Consider the following 19,980-nt stretch of genomic DNA (forward strand, 5'->3'; position numbering starts at 1 on the left):
TAATCTTGGTAGGGCAAAGTCACCCAGTTTGTTATAAATTCATGCCAGCAAAGCCATTAAACACCATGCCAGCAAAGCTAACACAACACGAAACAATTCATTAATTGCACGATAACGGTGACAAACCGTGCCCACAAACTGTTAGGGCCTACATAAAGCTGTCCCAACAGCAGTCCAACACCTTAACACTGCTACACCTGGCTGTCAGCAGAGCCTTGTTTGCCAGTAAAGCACTTAATTCAGCCTCATTTACTGCCTTTAAAAAACATAGCCATATCAGCTGACTTGCTTAAATAAAATGTGATTTCTATTGAAAATTGAGATGTACAAACTATGGCATAAAAGGATGACGAGTGGATAAGAGGCAATCTGTAATTTCGTTTCAGATATTAATGAGCGAACTAGGACTGACATAGTTAATATACCGTTGAAGTCAGAAGTTTACATACACTTAGGTTGGTGTCATTAAAACTAGTTTTTCAATCACTCCACACATTTCTTGTTAACAAACTATAGTTTTGGCAAGTCGGTTAGGACATCTACTTTGTGCATGACACAGGTAATTTTTCCAACAATTGTTTACAGATTATTTCACTTACAATTCACTAAATTGACTGTGCCTTTAAACAGCTTGGAAAATTCCAGACAATTATGCCATGGCTTTAGAAGCTTCTGATAGGCTAATTGACATAATGAGTCAATTGGAGGTGTACATGTGTATATATTTCAAGGCCATACCTTCAAACTCAGTGCCTCTTTACTTGACATCATGGGAAAATCAGAAGAAATCAGCCAAGACCTCAGAAAAAAATTGGACACATCCACAAGTCTGGTTCATCCTTGGGAGCAATTACCAAATGCCTTCATCTGTACAAACAATAATACGCAAGTATAAACACCATGGGACCACACAGCCGTCATACCGCTCAGGAAGGAGACAGGTTCTGTCTCCGAGAGGTGAACACACTTTTGTGCGAAAAGTCTAAATCAATCCCAGAACAACAGCAAAGTACCTTGTGAAGATGCTGGAGGAAACAGGTACAAAGGTATCTATATCCACAGTAAAACGAGTCCTATATCGACATAACCTGAAAGGTCGCTCAGCAAGGAAGAAGCCACTGCTCCAAAACTGCCATAAAAAAGCCAGATTACGGTTTGCAACTGCACATGGGGACAAAGATCATACTTTTTGGTGAAATGTCCTCTGGTCTAATGAAACAAAAATAGAACTGTTTGGCCATAATGACCATCGTTATGTTTGGAGGAAAAAGCCGAAGAACACAATCTCAACCGTGAAGGGGGTGGAGGCATCATGTTGTGGGGATGCTTCGCTGCAGGAGGGAGTGGTGCACTTCACAAAATAGATGACATCATGAAGCAGGGAAATTGTGTGGATATATTGAAGCAACATCTCAAGACATCAGTCAGGAAGTTAAAGCTTGGTCGCAAATTGGTCTTCCAAATGGAAAATGACCCCAATCATACTTCCAAAGTTGTGGCAAAATGGCTTAAGGACAACAAAGTCAAGGTATTGGAGTGGCCATCACAAAGCCCTGACCTCAACCATACAGAAAATTTGTGGGCAGAACTGAAAAAGCATGTGCGGGCAAGGAGGCCTAAAATCCGGACTCAGTCACCCCAGCTCTGTCAGGAGGAAAGGGACAAAATTCCCCCAACTTATTGTGGAAAGCTTGTGGAAGGCTACCGGAAACGTTTGACCCAGTTAAACAATTTAAAGGCAATGCTACCAAATACTAATTGAGTGTATGTAAACTTCCGACTTCAACTGTAACTATTTGTTCAGCACTTTCTAAATGTACACAGCCATAATTCAGAACATGGGCGTTCTTACAGTATTCACCCTGTACACCAAGTCAGAACTGTAGGATAAATAAAGGGGGCACATAAGCAGACAATGAAAGCTCTTACAATATTTGATAAATGACATTTCTCTTAAACAGGCTATAGGCTGTGTGTGCAGGGCTAAGTCAGAACAGTAGGCAAAATGAGGGAGAAAAGGGACCAAATTATTAGGGTGAGGCACATGGGCTACTAACAGCTTACCAAGCAACATACACTTAGTATTACTTAGCTACAGTATAGATATTTTCCTGGCATATTACATAATTTATGCAGCAGTATACAATACATTTTTGGACTCACCTTGGTGTGCTCTGCTCACATGAACAGGAAGGTGGAGCGGTGGTCCTTCTTGGGCAAATTTTTGTCATCAAACTTTGTCTTCAAAGACTGGCATTATGGTGCTTTCAAGACAACTGGGAACTCGAGGAAAAAACAAGGTCGAATCATGACGTTAGTGATCTTCAGGTTGGAGCTCTAGAAAGAGGCCAGAGTTCCCGACTTGGAATTCCGAGTTGGATGACCGTTCAAAATGTACCCCCCAACGAGTTCCCAGTTGTCTTGAACTCACTGAAATCTGACTGGATTGACAGCATGGCCAATGTTGAATGTTTATCTTTTTAATCCTGGAAAAGAGACCCTTAAACCCAGACTTGGACCACACATCCACTCCACTGAATAGCAGGATAGTGATTGCTTAGCAATGCTTGCAGTTAGCCACTGATTCCTTCCAACCCCCTCATATGTTTATGTCCAGTGGCCAATGAGCACTGATGTGTTTTATCTATAATTTATCTTCATATGAAAAGGATTTGTAAGTAGATTGTCGACTTGATTCACGATGATGACGACTACTAGCTTGCTAAGATTTTGAAAGTATGATGTTGTCCAATCAAAGCTACTGTAGATATAACATGATTTGTTGTCATTTTATCTGTGGCCAATGACCTTGAGCATTCTTGGTTGGGAACTTCTAATGTAACTCTATGGCAGCACCCAAGGGGCTTGAATTTGAGCTCCTCCCGTTGATTTTGCAGTGACGTAATGTCCCCATCAATAACAGAACACTTAGCCAATCACAGCGCAACTAGAGAACATTACCCACCCCTACACTCTGTATTTTCAGCTGGCTGCCCCACCACCTCAGAAAGCACTGAGCTCGGCTGAAACACCTGCATTTTGGAGCTGCCTTACTCAGGAAAGCAAAAACGAGACCATGTTTGTATGCGGCTTTATTAACTTTTTGTTTTACATTGTTTGCAAACTGATATGTGACAGGTAATAATGTTAAAATAACATGCAAAACAGGCAACAAAAAAAGTTATTTTTTAGCTAAACTGGTGGGGCTCAAAACTGGTGGGGCTCCACCTGCCATGAATGACAGGTGGGCACTGATGGATGAGCACTGATGGATGACAGATCTGGAGAGAGGGTCTGAGTGCGGTGAAGGCTACAGTACTGAAATGACATCATGCATCACAAGCTGGAAAAAGTATTCAGAAAGTGTTGAAATACGGGAAATAGAGATGATTTTCCAGAATGTCCATTAAACTTTTGAATCCTAACATCATTGCAATACTGTACCATTTGACTGTCAAGCTAAAATAAACTCAGGAGTATTCTCACCATCACTGTATCTGAGTGTATGCACTTCTAGCCCTTGTCATTGGGGTACATGGTCTAGCACTACATATTAGTAAATTCCTCACCAGTAATGTACATACAGTGAGTGCATTCAGAAAGTATTCAGAACCCTTGACTTTTTCTACATTTTGTGACGTTACAGCCTTATTCTAAAATGGATTACATTTTTTTGCTCAATCGACAAACAATACCCCATAATGACAAAGCAAAAACAGGTTTTAGAAATTTTGCTAAATATATATATTTTTTTTTAAACAGGAAATATCACATTTACATAAGTATTCAGACCCTTTTATCAGTACTTTGTTGAAGCACCACGATTACAGCATCGAGTCTTCTTGGGTATGACTACAAGCTTGTTACACCTGTATTTGGGGAGTTTTTCCCATTCTTCTCTGCAGATCCTCTCAAGCTCTGTCAGGTTGGATGGAGAGAATTGCTGCACAGCTATTTTCAGGTCTCTCTGGAGATGTTCGATTGGATTCATCCGGGCTCTGGCTGGGCCACTCAAGGACATTCAGAGACTTGTCCCGAAGCCACTCCTGAGTTGTCTTGGCTGTGTGCATAGGGTCGTTGTCCTGTTGGAAGGTGAACCTTCACCCCAGTCTGAGATCCTGAGTGCTCTGGAGCAGGTTTTCATCAAGGATCTCTGTACATTGCTCTGTTCATATTTGCCTCAATCCTGACTAGTCTAACGGTCCCTGCCGCTGAAAAACATCCCCACAGCATGATGTTGCCACCACCATGCTTCACCGTAGGGATGAGGCCAGATTTCTTCCAGACTTGGCATTCAGGCCAAAGTTCAATCTTGGTTACATCAGAACAGAGAATCTTGTTTATGATGGTCTGAGAGTCTTTAGGGTACTTTTGGCAAACTCCAAGCGGGCTGTCATGTGCCTTTTACTGAGAAGTAGCTTCCGTCTGGCCACTCAACCAGTCTGGCCACCTGATTGGTAGAGTGCTGCAGAGATAGTTGTCCTTCTGGAAGTTTCTTCCATCTCCACAGAGGAACTTTAGAGCTCTGTCAGAGTGAACATCGGAATCTTGGTCACCTCCTTGACCAAGGCCCTTCTACCCCGATTGCTCAGTTTGGCTGGGCAGCCAGCTCTAGGAAAAGTCTTTGGTGGTCCAAACTTCTTCAATTTTAGAATGATGGAGTCCTCTTGGGGACCTTCAATGCTGCAGACATTTTTTGGTACCCTTCCCCAGATCTGTGACTTGACACAATCCTGTCTCGGAGCTCTACTGACAATCCCTTCGACCTCATGGCTTGGTTTTTGCTCTGACATGCTCTGTCAACTGTGGGACCGTTATATAAACAGGTGTGTACCTTTCCAAATCATGTCCAATCAATTGAATTTACCACAGACTCCAATCAAGTTGTAGAAACATCTCAAGGATGATCAATGGAAACAGGATGCACCTGAGCTCAATTTCGAGTCTCATAGCAAAGGGTCTGAATACTTATGTAAATAAGGTATTTGTTTCTGATTTTGAATACATTTGCAAAAATGTCTAAACTGTTTTTGCTTTGTCATTATGGTTTTTGTGTAGATTGCTAAGGGAAATAAAACATTTGATCCATTTTAGAAAAAGGCTGTAACATAACAAAATGTGGAAAAAGTCAAGGGGTCTGAACACTTTCCAAAGGCAATGTACAGTACTTAAATAACTCAGGCACTTTGATTTACACCCCAATGCGTGCTCATGTTTAAGTGTCGTCATCCGAAGAGTGAAAGGTCAGAGCAGCAGGGGACCAGAGAGAGAGAGAGAGAGAGAGAGAGTTACTGTGTCTGCTGCAGCAGGACTGGCTTTCTGCCCCATTGAACACAGTCCAATAACCAACGACATGTTAATCAACAGCCCAGTGGTTCAGACTGGCCCATGGGAATGTGGGTGGATGTACAATAAAATAGAAAAGACCTTCCTCTGGACTTTTCTTCAGCTATTTTGAGACAGTGTACAGTCTTCTTGGTATCGACACAGTGTGATAATACAGCTTGGACCGATCACCACACAATGTCACGGTGCTTCTGCATAGGAGGCAGTTTGATGGAGCTTGTTGTCTGTGTGTATTCCATCTGTGCCTCATATAATATCTGCATGCACAATTAGACGAGACCTGCGCTCCACTCTGCTGTGCAGAGGCTTTGTTGACCCAACGGGTATGAGACGTGGTAAAAAAGGCAATGTAGAACTATTAGGGTCTGGCAAAAGGACCAGGATCTGTCAAACAAACAGTGGCAGCATTAGCAGTGGCAGTATTCCCCGTAAAAAGGTTTACCTAAAAAGACTGCACAGAGTAAACTGGTAAAAGACACACTCCCTCCCCAAGGCAGGCATTAGGGACCTGGCTGAGGTTTCTGACAGACGACATCCTTGTTCCATCACAGTTTGTACTTTCGATAAACCTCATCTTTCTCTCTTGCTTTGTAACAGCATACTGAGGACAAACTGGGCAGGATGGAAGGAAGGGTAAGGGGAGAGTGGGATCATATGGTTGCTCCTGCCTCTCCAATGGGGTGCATTCCTAACACCCCCCCAAATCAAACGAGGGTGGTCAGCTTGTCTATGAGGTCATCGATGGTGTAGACCATGAGCCTGATGTCATCCTTCTCGGCCATGCGGTGCTGACCGTGGCGGCGGAGGATGACGTCCACGTCGGGGCTGAGGACGCGCTCGGCCACTTGCATGGAGATGTGCCAGGGCACGTCGTCATCCTTCAGGCCGTGGATGAGCCTCACGGGGCAGGTGATGGGGATGGGGCTCTGGAGGACACAATGGTTCTCCGCCTCCTTCAGGAAGCCCATAGTGAACGTGTAGGTGCCCTCCTCGCTGTGCTTGGTGGGCACAGTCAGCACGCCCTTCTCTTCAATCTCCTTACGCACCTGTGGTGAAATGGGATCCATTTCATTTTAAATCAAATAATAAATTGACATTCCCAGAGCATTATATTTCAATTCACCACTCCCTGAAAATAAATGGAATTAGCACCTGGTCATAACCACACATTATTTTATGATGTCCTCGCTCACCTCTAAAGACATTGACTTGAAGGCTGTGACGATGTGGTCTGCTGCCGTGGATATGCCCACCAGAGCTGCAGTCTTCTCCGGCCTGGCGATAGCTGCCAACAGCATGAGCCAGCCGCCCATACTGGACCCCACCATGATCTAAACAGAGACCATGGGGAAAGACGTGATTACGTTAAAGATGCCTTGATCTAGGATAGGGAGCAATGGTACATAGAAATACCAACAGTTTGATATGGATTGCTTCGCTTGTCTCCTCATCTCCTTTCTTCCATTTGAACCAACTCTTCTGCAGAGAAACACCATGGTCATCTAGTTATCGCTACAATGGACAGAAGTAGTTTCTAAAAACAGATGTGATTCTAACCAGGGGAAATTATTTTCCGATCGTTCAGTTCCGAGCACAACCCGTCTGTATTTCGTTGGTTTGATCCAGAAAAAAAGGTTAATATAGTTCCTTTTCGTACATTTCCTCCCCCCCATGAACTCAACATACTGTAGCTTTTACATTTATGTCATTAATTTACTCCACCAATTAGTGTGGATGGAGAAGCTTGCTATGGAACGGTAAGCTAGTTGTTAACATGACATGAAGTGAATTGTAATGTGTTTAGGCTATTACTAGTATTATAATGTCACTAAATTACAGAATTACATACCAGATATTAAGAATGTTCTGGGAACAATTTAAAAAAATGATTAACCAGTTCTCAAAATGTGAACGGTACTGTTCCGGGAACACTAAAAGATCACTTTCGTTTCCGATTCAGTTTTTCCGTCCCTGGAAAAAGGCTGTTATTTTTTCTGTTCCCTGAATCAGTTCCAAATCATCATCATCATCATCATCATCATCACAAGGACATTGGGAGTAATATGACTCTGGCCCTGTTAATGGGCTCATTCACTAGCTGTAGGTCTGATGAATGTCAAGAAGAGCCCTGAAGCCTGGCATGGGAGGCTATGCTATGCTACTCAGGTAATGATTGAACGGTGCGTGACGTGAACGTTACATGGTGTTGCGAGATGATATTTCATTTGGGTGACAGCGCCCACTTGTGAAAACATGTGACACTAACACCACCACCGTTTGAAGTCAACAACACTAATAGACAACCACAGTTGTTTTTATACAGATTCTAACTGAAATCTTACACAACAAATAGAGTAAATATTATGGAGGGCAAAATTAACAGAGCATATTTTGAAATATCAATGGAGAGAAGGTCTATAACTGGGTTATAAAGTCAAACCAGTCTTTGAGCTCTTAAATGCAGATCTGAAAATACAAAACACTTTAATAATGAACTAAATCAAATACCAATTTGAATCCAACCAAATACACACAGAAATACGAGAGTTATCTAAAGGCTAGTTTAGATATGATTCTATAGCCAGTGGAGAGTTCTTTCACCTGTGGACCCTCTGTTAGTTCATCCAACACGAAGAGGACATCTTTCTTCCAGGTGCCGATGGTCCCTTCAGTGAACACCCCCTCCGATAACCCATGGCCTGTGTAGTCAAACCTGGGGAACCACAAACACAACATGAACCTGGAGGACCAGTCAGACACACAATAAAACATGGGGGAAAAATCTGGCTACTAAGCGAGCATAAAAACTCTGAGAGCATAGTGTATTTGGGTAACATGACTTAGAGGGTGGTCTATTTGCGTAACATACAGGCTATCAATCAATCAAATGTATTTATAAAACCTTTTTACATCAGCAAATGTCAAATTTCTATAACAGAAACCCAGCCTAAAACCCCAAACAGCAAGCAATGCAGATATAGAAGCATGGAAAAACTCCCTAGAAAGGCAGGAACCTAGGAAGAAACATATAGAGGAACCAGGCTCTGAGAGGTGGCCAGTTCTCTTCTGGCTGTGCCGGGTGGAGATTATAAGAAGACATGGCCGTTTAGGGCCAGAATGTTCTTCAAGATGTTCAAATGATCATAGATGACCAGCAGGGTCAAATAATAATCACAGTGGTTGTAGAGCGTGCAACAGGTCAGTACCTCAGGAGTAAATGGGTTCAAAAGCTAGGGAGTCTATTCAGGCAATGAACATCAAGATAGAGGTTTGGCTAAGGCACGCCTACCTCAGATATTCAGATTCAGGGGGTATATTCGGGTAATGTGCCACGGTCTAAATGACGGTATAAACATGGTATTTCTATAACATGGTTTATTAGGCCATACAATTTTTATCAAAATGTTTACTCAATTTCCTTTTCTGAAAAGTGAGGTGAGAAAGAGCGAATAAAATTTTAATCAAGTAGACCCTCTTGTTAAAATACTATAGCAACCTTTGTTCAACACCTATAACCTAATCAAAAGATTTTAGCAACTTGGGAAGGCTAAAAGAGCCAAAGTTCAGCTATAATTTGAAAGTTAGTTGTGTACCAGTATGCCTTTACAGGAAGCTTGAGGAAATGAGTTTTGCCATAACCATGCAATTCTATTTATTTGGATTTATATTTGTGGGAAACATTTAACTACATTTGAGTAATTTAGCAGACACTCTTATCTAGAGTGATTAGGGTTAAGTGCCTTGCTCTGGGGCACAGACAGACTTTTCACCTAGTTGGCTCGGGGATACGAACCAGCGGCCTTTCAGTTCCTGACCCAACGCTCTTAACCACTAGGTTACATGCTGCTGTGTATTGTGTTACACAGCGGCAGGTAGAGTACAGTACCTAAGGTATGAGTGTCCAAGAGACCTGCAGAACTCCTCCAGTGCCTCAGCTTTCTGGCCATTCATGTTGGATCCATACCCAGGCAGGAAGACCACGCCTGGACTCTTCCCCTTTACCCTGCAGTAGGCCAGCTTAGGGAGCTCTGGCCTTGTCACATACTGTACAGAGGACTTCTGTCTCGCCCCTGTATGACAAACACACACAATATGTGCCAATTGACTATGACAGAATTCTAATAAGTGATTTAATGCAATCGTTGAGAATGGAGTGCGTCTTCAAGAATAGCGTGTAAAATATAGGTTGTATTTGGGTGATTTGTGCAACCCCCTTGAAAGATCAAATCAGGGTGAAGTCAAGGCAAGGAATGATCAGCTGTGGCCAGTGCTGTGGGACAAGACCTTGTTCACATCACCAGAGTGAAAGCTACCGAACAGACCCTAATACAGCAGACTATGACCCGATGCAATTCAGGTGAAAAAGTGTTACTTATCACAATGTAAAAACAATTAAAACAGAATAACATTACAAGCCTAGACAATTATAAAGCAAAAGGTTATACTTAATTTAACAGCATTTGCATTGATGTCTAAAAATGAGGCTACCCTTGCTGCTTTTAGCAACGCTAGAACTGGCATAACGCAGATTCTCTGGACCCCTGCAAGGTCGCAGTTCACCCCCTGAAAAAATAAAACAATCGAGTCAGCCAGACAGCCATTCGCAAGGTATAGATTGCAGATCGCTGTCCATTGTGTTGAAACTGCGACATGTCTATGCGGCTGCCTATCGAATTGATGATAGGCTTTCTGTGGTGCCAGGGCATGTAGCCTATAGCTTTGCCTTAGCTAATGGATAAATGTTAGAACTATTTGGTTGTCATTTTCCAATGATAAGCAGGGCGTCCACTTAGGATGCTGGCTGACGGATTGTAAAATAAATGTTCGATACAACAGCATACTAATCTGCAACCAATTGATTTGTTTAGAATATACAGCTGTCCTGTATAGCCAACCTGCATGACATGAACCATCCTCGCGGTCTCTCCCAGCATGGATAGAAATTTGTTGTGCGTAAAACCAGTCTATTAATGCCAGCCTATAGTAACAACAATATGCAACTGTGTCGCCTTGCATTTTGTGTTCAAATGTTCTCACCACGACCTGTAGGTCCAGGTTGCGGGCCCGACTGTTTTCAATACTGAGTATTGACAATCCAGACAGTATTTTCGGACACATTGTGCATTATATGTCCATTGCGCTGCACACAATTTAAACTTATATCTTGGCATGCATCATTCAAGACTACCAGAGATAAGGGACTGTAGATATTGCAACCACACAATTGAAAACGGCAGTTCACCAGTATGAACAAAATCACAAACCGCTTTTTTGTTGAGCCCTCAGGAACAGCTGTCATTTAAAGATGATAATCTGTTTGCATCTGCCAATTTATTGACTGTCCAGTATCCACATGACCTGTCCCCAGAGCTTCCTATACAGTTCATCTCTTTCCGTAACATGTTGAGGCTGGCAATTAAGGAGGATATGAGAGGCTCAATTAATGATGTTGCAGATCTGCTGTATTTGAAGCACCCGACTCCCTTCTGCCCAGTTTCCCTGATGTACTATGGAACATAAATTTAACAGACTTTCTATAAACGTGGGTCTGTAGACACACTTTTCTCTCTGCTTAGCGCATATCAAAATAAAAGTCCTGCACGTGCACCATACCTGCCCCAAAAAAAGCAGGAACTTGGAGGACTTTTATTTTGACACGAGGTAAACCCACGTTTGGAAATTCTGTTTAATTATACTTTCCATTAGATGCTTTTTTCTCTAATTCCCCCCTGCATAAGGACCAAGCCTACAGACAATCAAAAGAGTATGTTGAAATAAAATATTATTTAATTTCTGGCTTCCAGCAGACTATTTTAAATTGTTTTTGCAAGCCAATTCCCAGCAACGCAAGTATGTAAATACCATAGAGCCAGAGGACTCATCTTTGTATCTGTGCCATTATAGTGTCTCTGAAAGCATGGGCAGCACCATTGAGGCAATCTCCATTTTGAAGGAGTCAATTTTTTTCATGATTGGCTGATCCGTCCAGGTTGGACATGACTCCAACAGGGTCACAATGAAGTTGGAAGACCCACTCAGTTTGACTTCAATCAAAACGGTGAAAGCTCTCAATGGCTCTGCCCATGCTAATGCAGCCTTTTGGCTACTTGAGGCCTCTATCATTCTCTATGGTAAATACTAGCGTTGCAAAAAGAAACTACTCCTGCACTTTACACTGGGGGACTGTGCTAACCACAGACATTAAATCCAGTAAATGGTGATTGCGCTGATGTACGTCATCCCCGTATTCCGATGGAAAACACCAGATGGTGCATGAAGCTGGAAGTATTTGAATTTGAAGCACGCCATATCAGAGATGACTTTTGAGGAGATGTAAAACTCTATTGGAATCATATTAACGCCCATTGTGTACATTGCCCATGCGTCATCAATGGGCCGTGTGGTCCATTCTGGGCGATTCTGGGGCAAGGACATAGCCTGACTTTGAGAAGGGATTACGTGACGGTTCGCTTAGCAACCGTGTGACACAGCATGACAAGGTGAACGTGATTGGTCGACAGTCTGATGGGTAAGGTGTTACATGTTCCTCCATTCATTGCCCAATGGGATTCTGGTATTCTCCTTTCTCGAATATATCTGGCCATATTGCTGAATGGACCAAAACGTTTTTTTTTTGTTAAGGATCATGGCGAAAGTGGTCGTAACTAGCAAAAGATCATGGTCGATGTTGTTGTTTTCATCCCGCCTGAGAGCGTCAACCTTAACTTCTTATGGCTGCAGGGGCAGTATTGAGTAGCTTGGATGAAAAGGTGCCCAGAGTAAACGGCCAGCTCCTCCGTCTCAGTTGCTAATATATGTATATTATTATTAGTATTGGATAGCAGTATTGCAGTACCGAAGAGCCCTTACTGCTGCTCGATCATCCTATTTTTCTAACTTAATTGAGGACAATAAGAACAATCCAAAATTCCTTTTTGATACGGTCGCAAAGCTAACTAAAAAGCAGCATTCCCCAAGAGAGGATGACTTTCACTTTAGCAGTGATAAATTCATGAACTTCTTTGAGGAAAAATTATGATTATTAGAAAGCAAATTACAGACTCCTCTTTAAATCTGCGTATTCCTTCAAAGCTCAGTTGTCCTGAGTCTGCACAACTCTGCGTGGACCTAGGATCAAGAGAGACGCTCAAGTGTTTTAGTACTATATCTCTTGACACAATGATGAAAATAATCATGGCCTCTAAACCTTCAAGCTGCTTACTGGACCCTATTCCAACTAAACTACTGAAAGAGCTGCTTCCTGTGCTTGGCCCTCCTATGTTGAACATAATAAACGGCTCTCTATCCACCGGATGTGTACCAAACTCACTAAAAGTGGCAGTAATAAAGCCTCTCTTGAAAAAGCCAAACCTTGACCCAGAAAATATAAAAAACTAAATCGGCCTATATCGAATCTTCCATTCCTCTCAAAAATCTTAGAAAAGGCTGTTGCTCAGCAACTCACTGCCTTCCTGAAGACAAACAATGTATATGAAATGCTTCAGTCTGGTTTTAGACCCCATCATAGCACTGAGACGGCACTTGTGAAGGTGGTAAATGACATTTTAATGGCATCGGACCGAGGCTCTGCATCTGTCCTCGTGCTCCTAGACCTTAGTGCTGCTTTTGATACCATCGATCACCACATTCTTTTGGAGAGATTGGAAACCCAAATTGGTCTACACGGACAAGTTCTGGCCTGGTTTAGATCTTATCTGTCGGAAAGATATCAGTTTGTCTCTGTGGATGGTTTGTCCTCTGACAAATCAACTGTAAATTTCGGTGTTCCTCAAGGTTCCGTTTTAGGACCGCTGTTGTTTTCACTATATATTTTACCTCTTGGGGATGTTATTCGAAAACATAATGTTAACTTTCACTGCTATGCGGATGATACACAGCTGTACATTTCAATGAAACATGGTGAAGCCCCAAAATTGCCCTCGCTAGAAGCATGTGTTTCAGACATAAGGAAGTGGATGGCAGCAAACTTTCTACTTTTAAACTCGGATAAAACAGAGATGCTTGTTCTAGGTCCCAAGAAACAAAGAGATCTTCTGTTGAATCTGAAAATTAATCTTAATGGTTGTACAGTCTTCGCAAATAAAACTGTGAAGGACCTCGGCGTTACTCTGGACCCTGATCTCTCTTTTGAAGAACATATCAAGACCATTTCAAGGACAGCTTTTTCCATCTACGTAACATTGCAAAAATCAGAAACTTTCTGTCCAAAAATGATGCAGAAAAATTAATCCATGCTTTTGTCACTTCTAGGTTAGACTACTGCAATGCTCTACTTTCCGGCTACCCGGATAAAGCACTAAATAAACTTCAGTTAGTGCTAAATATGGCTGCTAGAATCCTGACTAGAACCAAAAAATTTGATCATATTACTCCAGTGCTAGCCTCCTTACACTGGCTTCCTGTCAAAGCAAGGGCTGATTTCAAGGTTTTACTGCTAACCTACAAAGCATTGCATGGGCTTGCTCCTACCTATCTCTCTGATTTGGTCCTGCCGTACATACCTACACGTACGCTACGGTCACAAGACGCAGGCCTCCTAATTGTCCCTAGAATTTCTAAGCAAACAGCTGGAGGCAGGGCTTTCTCCTATAGAGCTCCATTTTTATGGAACGGTCTGCCTACCCATGTCAGAGACGCAAACTCGGTCTCAACCTTTAAGTCTTTACTGAAGACTCATCTCTTCAGTGGGTCATATGATTGAGTGTAGTCTGGCCCAGGAGTGGGAAGGTGAACGGAAAGGCTCTGGAGCAACGAACCACCCTTGCTGTCTCTGCCTGGCCGGTTCCCCTCTTTCCACTGGGATTCTCTGCCTCTAACCCTATTACAGGGGCTGAGTCACTGGCTTGCTGGGGCTCTCTCATGCCGTCCCTGGAGGGGGTGCGTCACCTGAGTGGGTTGATTCACTGATGTGGTCATCCTGTCTGGGTTGGCGCCCCGCCCCTTGGGTTGTGCCGTGGCGGAGATCTTTGCGGGCTATACTCAGCTTTGTCTCAGGATGGTAAGTTGGTGGTTGGAGATATCCCTCCAGTGGTGTGGGGGCTGTGCTTTGGCAAAGTGGGTGGGGTTATATCCTTCCTGTTTGGCCCTGTCCGGGGGTGTCCTCGGGTGGGGCCACAGTGTCTCCTGACCCCTCCTGTCTCAGCCTCCAGTATTTATGCTGCAGTAGTTTATGTGTCGGGGGCTGGGGTCAGTTTGTTATATCTGGAGTACTTCTCCTGTCCAATTCGGTGTCCTGTGTGAATCTAAGTGTGCGTTCTCTAATTCTCTCCTTCTCTCTCTCGGAGGACCTGAGCCCTAGGACCATGCCCCAGGACTACCTGACATGATGACTCCTTGCTGTCCCCAGTCCACCTGGCCGTGCTGCTGCTCCAGTTTCAACTGACCTGAGCCCTAGGACCATGCCCCAGGACTACTTGACATGATGACTCCTTGCTGTCCCCAGTCCACCTGGCCGTGCTGCTGCTCCAGTTTCAACTGTTCTGCCTTATTATTATTTGACTATGCTGGTCATTTATGAACATTTGAACATCTTGGCCATGTTCTGTTATAATCTCTACCCGGCACAGCCAGAAGAGGACTGGCCACCCCACATAGCCTGGTTCCTCTCTAGGTTTCTTCCTAGGTTTTGGCTTTTCTAGGGAGTTTTTCCTAGCCACCGTGCTTCTACACCTGCATTGCTTGCTGTTTGGGGTTTTAGGCTGGGTTTCTGTACAGCACTTTGAGATATCAGCTGATGTACGAAGGGCTATATAAATAAATTTGATTTGATAGAAAACACTCTAAAGTTTCCAAAACTGTCTAAATATTGTCTGTGAGTATAACAGTACTGATATTGCAGGAAAATCAAACCAGGAAGTGGCTTCTATTTTGAACTCCATGTTCCATAGCCTGCCTTTGCTCCATTTAAAGGGATATCAACCCGATTCCTTTTCCTATCGCGTACTCAAGGTGTCAACAGTCTTCAGACATAGTGTCAGGCTTTTATCGCGGCAGGTGTTTGCATGAGTTTTGCTCACGCAACAGAGTTTGGGCAGCCATTGCCTTTCCCTCTCCTACTGAAAAATACAGTTGCGGTTGATATTATTATTGGTTATATATTTTAAAAACAACCTGAGGATTGATTATAAAAAACGTTTGACATGTTTCTGTGGACATTACGGATACTATTTGGAATTTGTCTGCGTTGTCGTGACCGCTCTTTCCTGTGGATTTCTGAACATAACGCGCCAAACAAACAGAGGTATTTTGGATATAGTCTTTATGAAACAAAAGGAACATTTATTGTGTAACTGGGAGTCTCGTGAGTGAAAACATCCGAAGATCATCAAAGGTAAACGATTAATTTGATTGCTTTTCTGATGTTCGTGACCAAGCTACTTGATGCTAAGTGTACATAATGTTTTGTCGAGCGATCGATAAACTTACAAACACTTGGATTGCTTTCGCTGTAAAGCATATTTTCAAAATCTGACACGACAGGTGGATTAACAAAAGGCTAAGCTGTGTTTTCCTATATTGCACTTGTTATTTCATGAATCTAAATATTTTTAGTAATATTGTTTGAATGTGGCGCTATGCAATTCAGCGGTTGTTGATGACAATTATCCCGTTAATGGGATTGCAGCCATAACAATTTAAGGTGCTACACATAGGATTACTTAGAATTTTTGCATTGCAACTTCTGAAAATGTCCATAACGTATCAGACGCTTATAGAGGAATGATCGTGTTTCACAGTATTACTTACCCGCCAGTGTTGTGATTGGCTGTGATATTCGCCTATTGATTTCTACTGCCGGAGTGGCATCTGTTGTCAAAATGGGGGAAGCTGTTCTGACTTTGTGGCTGTGTTATTTAGTGGAAATTGCTTTGTCTTTTCCTGGTTGCTAAAATTCTACACTGTTCGCTCAATTTCAGAATATGTGATAAAAACAAGCACTGAATAGTGTAGGGAATTGTATCATCTAAATTGTTGTGAAATAATATATTTCCAATAACAAATATGTATAAATGACAGAATTGCACAAAATATGTATATAAAAAGGCCAAATTCTTCCCAGACCCAAGTACAAGAAATGTTCCCCATGTGTGCAACTTCTGTAAGCTCCTATACACCACTACGCAAATGTGATGATTTGCATGCACTGCTTTATTATAAAGGTGATTTATTTTTCTCCATCTGTTCCGGTACCTCAAAGCTTCCCAGGTCACCCCCTCTCGCACTCACTTTTTTGTTCCACCACCTCCCTATTTACAACCTAATTAAGCAACTAATTCTAAAACAGAGAAATATTGACATTTCATAAATTACATGACTGTCCCCTAGAATAGACTTTAAAAAAATACTAAACCCTCCCTTTGACTGAAATTCAAAAAGCATGACACCCCCATTTTCCTCCAGGTACCCATTCTGTACATTTCGATCTATCCCTAACCAATGATGGGTAACATCAACCACTTTTGAACATATACAGCGCTTTCAGACCCCTTGACCTTTTCCACATTTTGTAACGTTAGCCTTACTCTAACATGGATTTGATTATTTCCCCCCCTCAATCCACACACAATATCCCATAATGACAAAGCAAAAACAGGTTTAACATATTTTGTAAATGTATTACAAATAAAAAGCATATCACATTTACATAAGTATTCAGACCCATCACTGAGTACTGCCACCACCATGCTTCACCGTATGGATGGTGCCAGATTTTCTCCATACGTGATGCATGGCATTCAGGCTAAAGAGTTCTATCTTGGTTTCATCAGACCAGAGAATCTTGTTTCTCATAGTCAGAGTCCATTCGGTGCCTTTGGGCAAACTCCAAGTTGGCTGTCATGTTCCTTTTATTGAGGAGTGGATTCCATCTTGCCACCATAAAAGCTTGGTTGGTGGAGTTCTGAATAGATGGTTGTCCTTCTGGTAGGTCCTCCCATGTCCACAGAGGAACTCTATCAGAGTGACCATCGGTTTCTTGGTAACCTCCCTTGACTAAGGCCCTGCTCCCGATTGCTCAGCTCTAGGAAGAGTCTTGGTGATTCCAAACTTCTTACATTTAAGAATGATGGAGTCCACTGTCTTCTTGGGGACCTTCAATGCTGCAGACATTTATTTATTGCTAGTAGCATACCACCCTGCATACCACTGCTGGCTTGCTTCTGAAGCTAAGCAGGGTTGGTCCTGGTCAGTCCCTGGATGGGAGACCAGATGCTGCTGGAAGTGTTGTTGGAGGGCCAGTAGGAGGGTGCCTCTTTCCTCTGGTCTAAAAAAATATCACGAGGGCAGTGATTGGGTGCCGTCTTTCAGATGGGACATTAAACGGGTGTCCTGACTCTCTGCGGTCATGAAAGATCCCATGGCACTTATTGTTAGAGTAGGGGTGTTAACCCCAGTGTCCTGGCTCAATTCCCAGTATGGCCATCAAACCACCACAGTCACCTAATAATCCCCAGGTTGTTGCTGCAAATGAGAATGTGTTCTCAGTCAACTTACATGGTAAAATAAAGGATAAATAAAATAAATATTACCCTTCCCCAGATCTGTGCCTTGAAACAATCCTGTCTCGGAGTTCTACGGACAATTCCTTCGACCTCATGGCTTGGTTTTTGCTCTGACAACTGTGGGACCTTATATAAACAGATGTATGCCTTTCCAAATCATGTCCTATCAATTGAATTTAACACAGGTGGACTCCAATAAAGTTGTAGAAACATCTCAAAGATTATCAATGGAAACAGGATGCATCTGAGGTCAATTTTGAGTATCATAGCAAAGGGTCTGAATACTTATGTAAATAAGGTATTTCTGTTGTTTTATTTGTAATAAATTTGCAAAGAATTTCTAAAAACATGGTTTTGCTTTGTCATTATGGGGTATTGGTTGTAGATTGATGAGGGAAAAAACGATTTATTCAACTTTAGAATAAGGTTGTAACGTAGCAAAATGTGAAAAAAGGGAAGGGGTCTGAATCCTTTTCTAACGCACTGTAACGCCTTTTACTTCCAAAAATCAGAATAGGGTTGTTTAACCTTTATTTAACTAGGCAAGTCAGTTAAGAACAAATTCTTATTTTCAATGATAGCCTAGTGGGTTAAGTGATGACTCAGAAATGTAGATATGATGGTAATGAGGAAATAAAGTACATCAGCATGTGTGGTTTGTTTATTCTGCAGCAGCATATGTTATTGGTCATTTACACATTACAAAATGGACTCATTAAGTGATCCTTATGTGAAACACAATCACACCCTCTTGAATATGATTATAGTTCCAATTCAACTTTAACCCCCAGAGGGGGTATTACTTCCCTAAATGTACATGTCAACTCAGGGATTCGATCTTGCAACCTTCCGGTTACTAGTCCAACACTCTAAACACTAGACTACCTGCCATTGTCTTCCACACTGCTTTGTTTCTGACTGCGGTTTGTAAGGAGGAACTGCAGTCGAAAGTTCATGACCTTTAATCACATGGTTGTTGTAAAGGTCATGCAGTCGACATGTAGTAGCAAGTCGGACTAATTTTATACCCATAATGCCACACATTGTTTATGGCTGTGACGGTTGGTCAACGTGTTGACTAAAGTGATACGCTCGAACGCGCCCATTCCTTACCTGCATTGATTGTGCGATATCTAAGAATATGCAAGTGCTGCGCAGTTTATGTGTACGAGCAAACAAATACATTCAGATGACGGGTTCTGCCGCCGGGTTGTCACAAGTTGCCACAGCCACGAAGTCAAAATTTGGCTACATCGTAATCATTTATGAAAACAAAAAGTTGCTTAATTTAAGGATAGGGTTAGGCATAGTGTGGTTAGGGTGAAGTTTTAAATCATTTTAAGAAGATAAATTGTAGAAATAGGCTGGGTTTATGACTTTGTGGCTGTGGTACTTTGTGCCGACCCTGCCTCTGCCACACCCCCTCTATTTGTTTTTATACACGATGCCTATACATTTTCCCGTGAAACGGTACACATCGAACCGTAGTACCATACTCACCTCCCAAAGCCTTTAGCCAGAGAGTAGCGACTGCTCCATCCCTCAAAATGTGAGGCAGTCCTTTGCGACAGGACTTCAGGGCCACGGCTGCCATATCTCAGACTTCACCACACACTACGGAAATATCGCGAGAAGATCAACTTTGCCAGATCTTCTTCTTTGGTGGGGTTTTTTGTCGGCGGTTGGCATCCAACTTTATGGTGCATTACCGCCACTTCAATGTTGACAGATGCATACAATAGAGGTACCCAATACATTAGTGTGTCTGTGTACATGAGAAGTGGTCCACAAATGGAATATACTTAAAAAATATATATTGTAGCATGCACCCTGGGTTAATTTTCCTGAGAGGAGACCTGTATGTGCTGGTAAGCAAATTATTAAATGAATCCTTCCATTAATGTAATTTGCAATGAAAATGTCACACGACAGTGATCTTTTGGCAGGGCATTCCATGTAGCCTAATGGTCTGCTTCGCAGAGAGACCGTTTCAGATTATATTGAGCAGGCAGACAGGGACAGATATGACTGAAGTGACACAGTTTGTCACATCACAGTGAACACAATTTATTTTAACAAGGGAAACAAACGTATGTTGTATTGTAGAGTAAAG

General features: G+C 42.4%; 1 protein-coding gene across 1 annotated transcript; it reads right to left on the reverse strand.

Annotated features, from left to right (window-relative positions):
* Positions 1-3,075: 3,075 nt before the first annotated feature.
* Positions 3,076-19,481, reverse strand: LOC135517239 (palmitoyl-protein thioesterase ABHD10, mitochondrial-like). The gene is made up of 5 exons (XM_064941359.1): positions 19,368-19,481; positions 9,233-9,416; positions 7,948-8,059; positions 6,540-6,677; positions 3,076-6,392 (listed from the first exon to the last, which is right to left on the reverse strand). Exons 1-5 carry the CDS (start codon positions 19,459-19,461, stop codon positions 6,051-6,053), a joined length of 870 nt encoding a protein of 289 aa, XP_064797431.1. The 5' UTR covers positions 19,462-19,481; the 3' UTR covers positions 3,076-6,050.
* Between the last annotated feature and the right edge of the window lie 499 nt (positions 19,482-19,980).

The sequence above is a fragment of the Oncorhynchus masou genome, chromosome 28, assembly GCF_036934945.1.
Source record: "Oncorhynchus masou masou isolate Uvic2021 chromosome 28, UVic_Omas_1.1, whole genome shotgun sequence".
Classification (NCBI taxonomy): domain Eukaryota; kingdom Metazoa; phylum Chordata; class Actinopteri; order Salmoniformes; family Salmonidae; genus Oncorhynchus; species Oncorhynchus masou.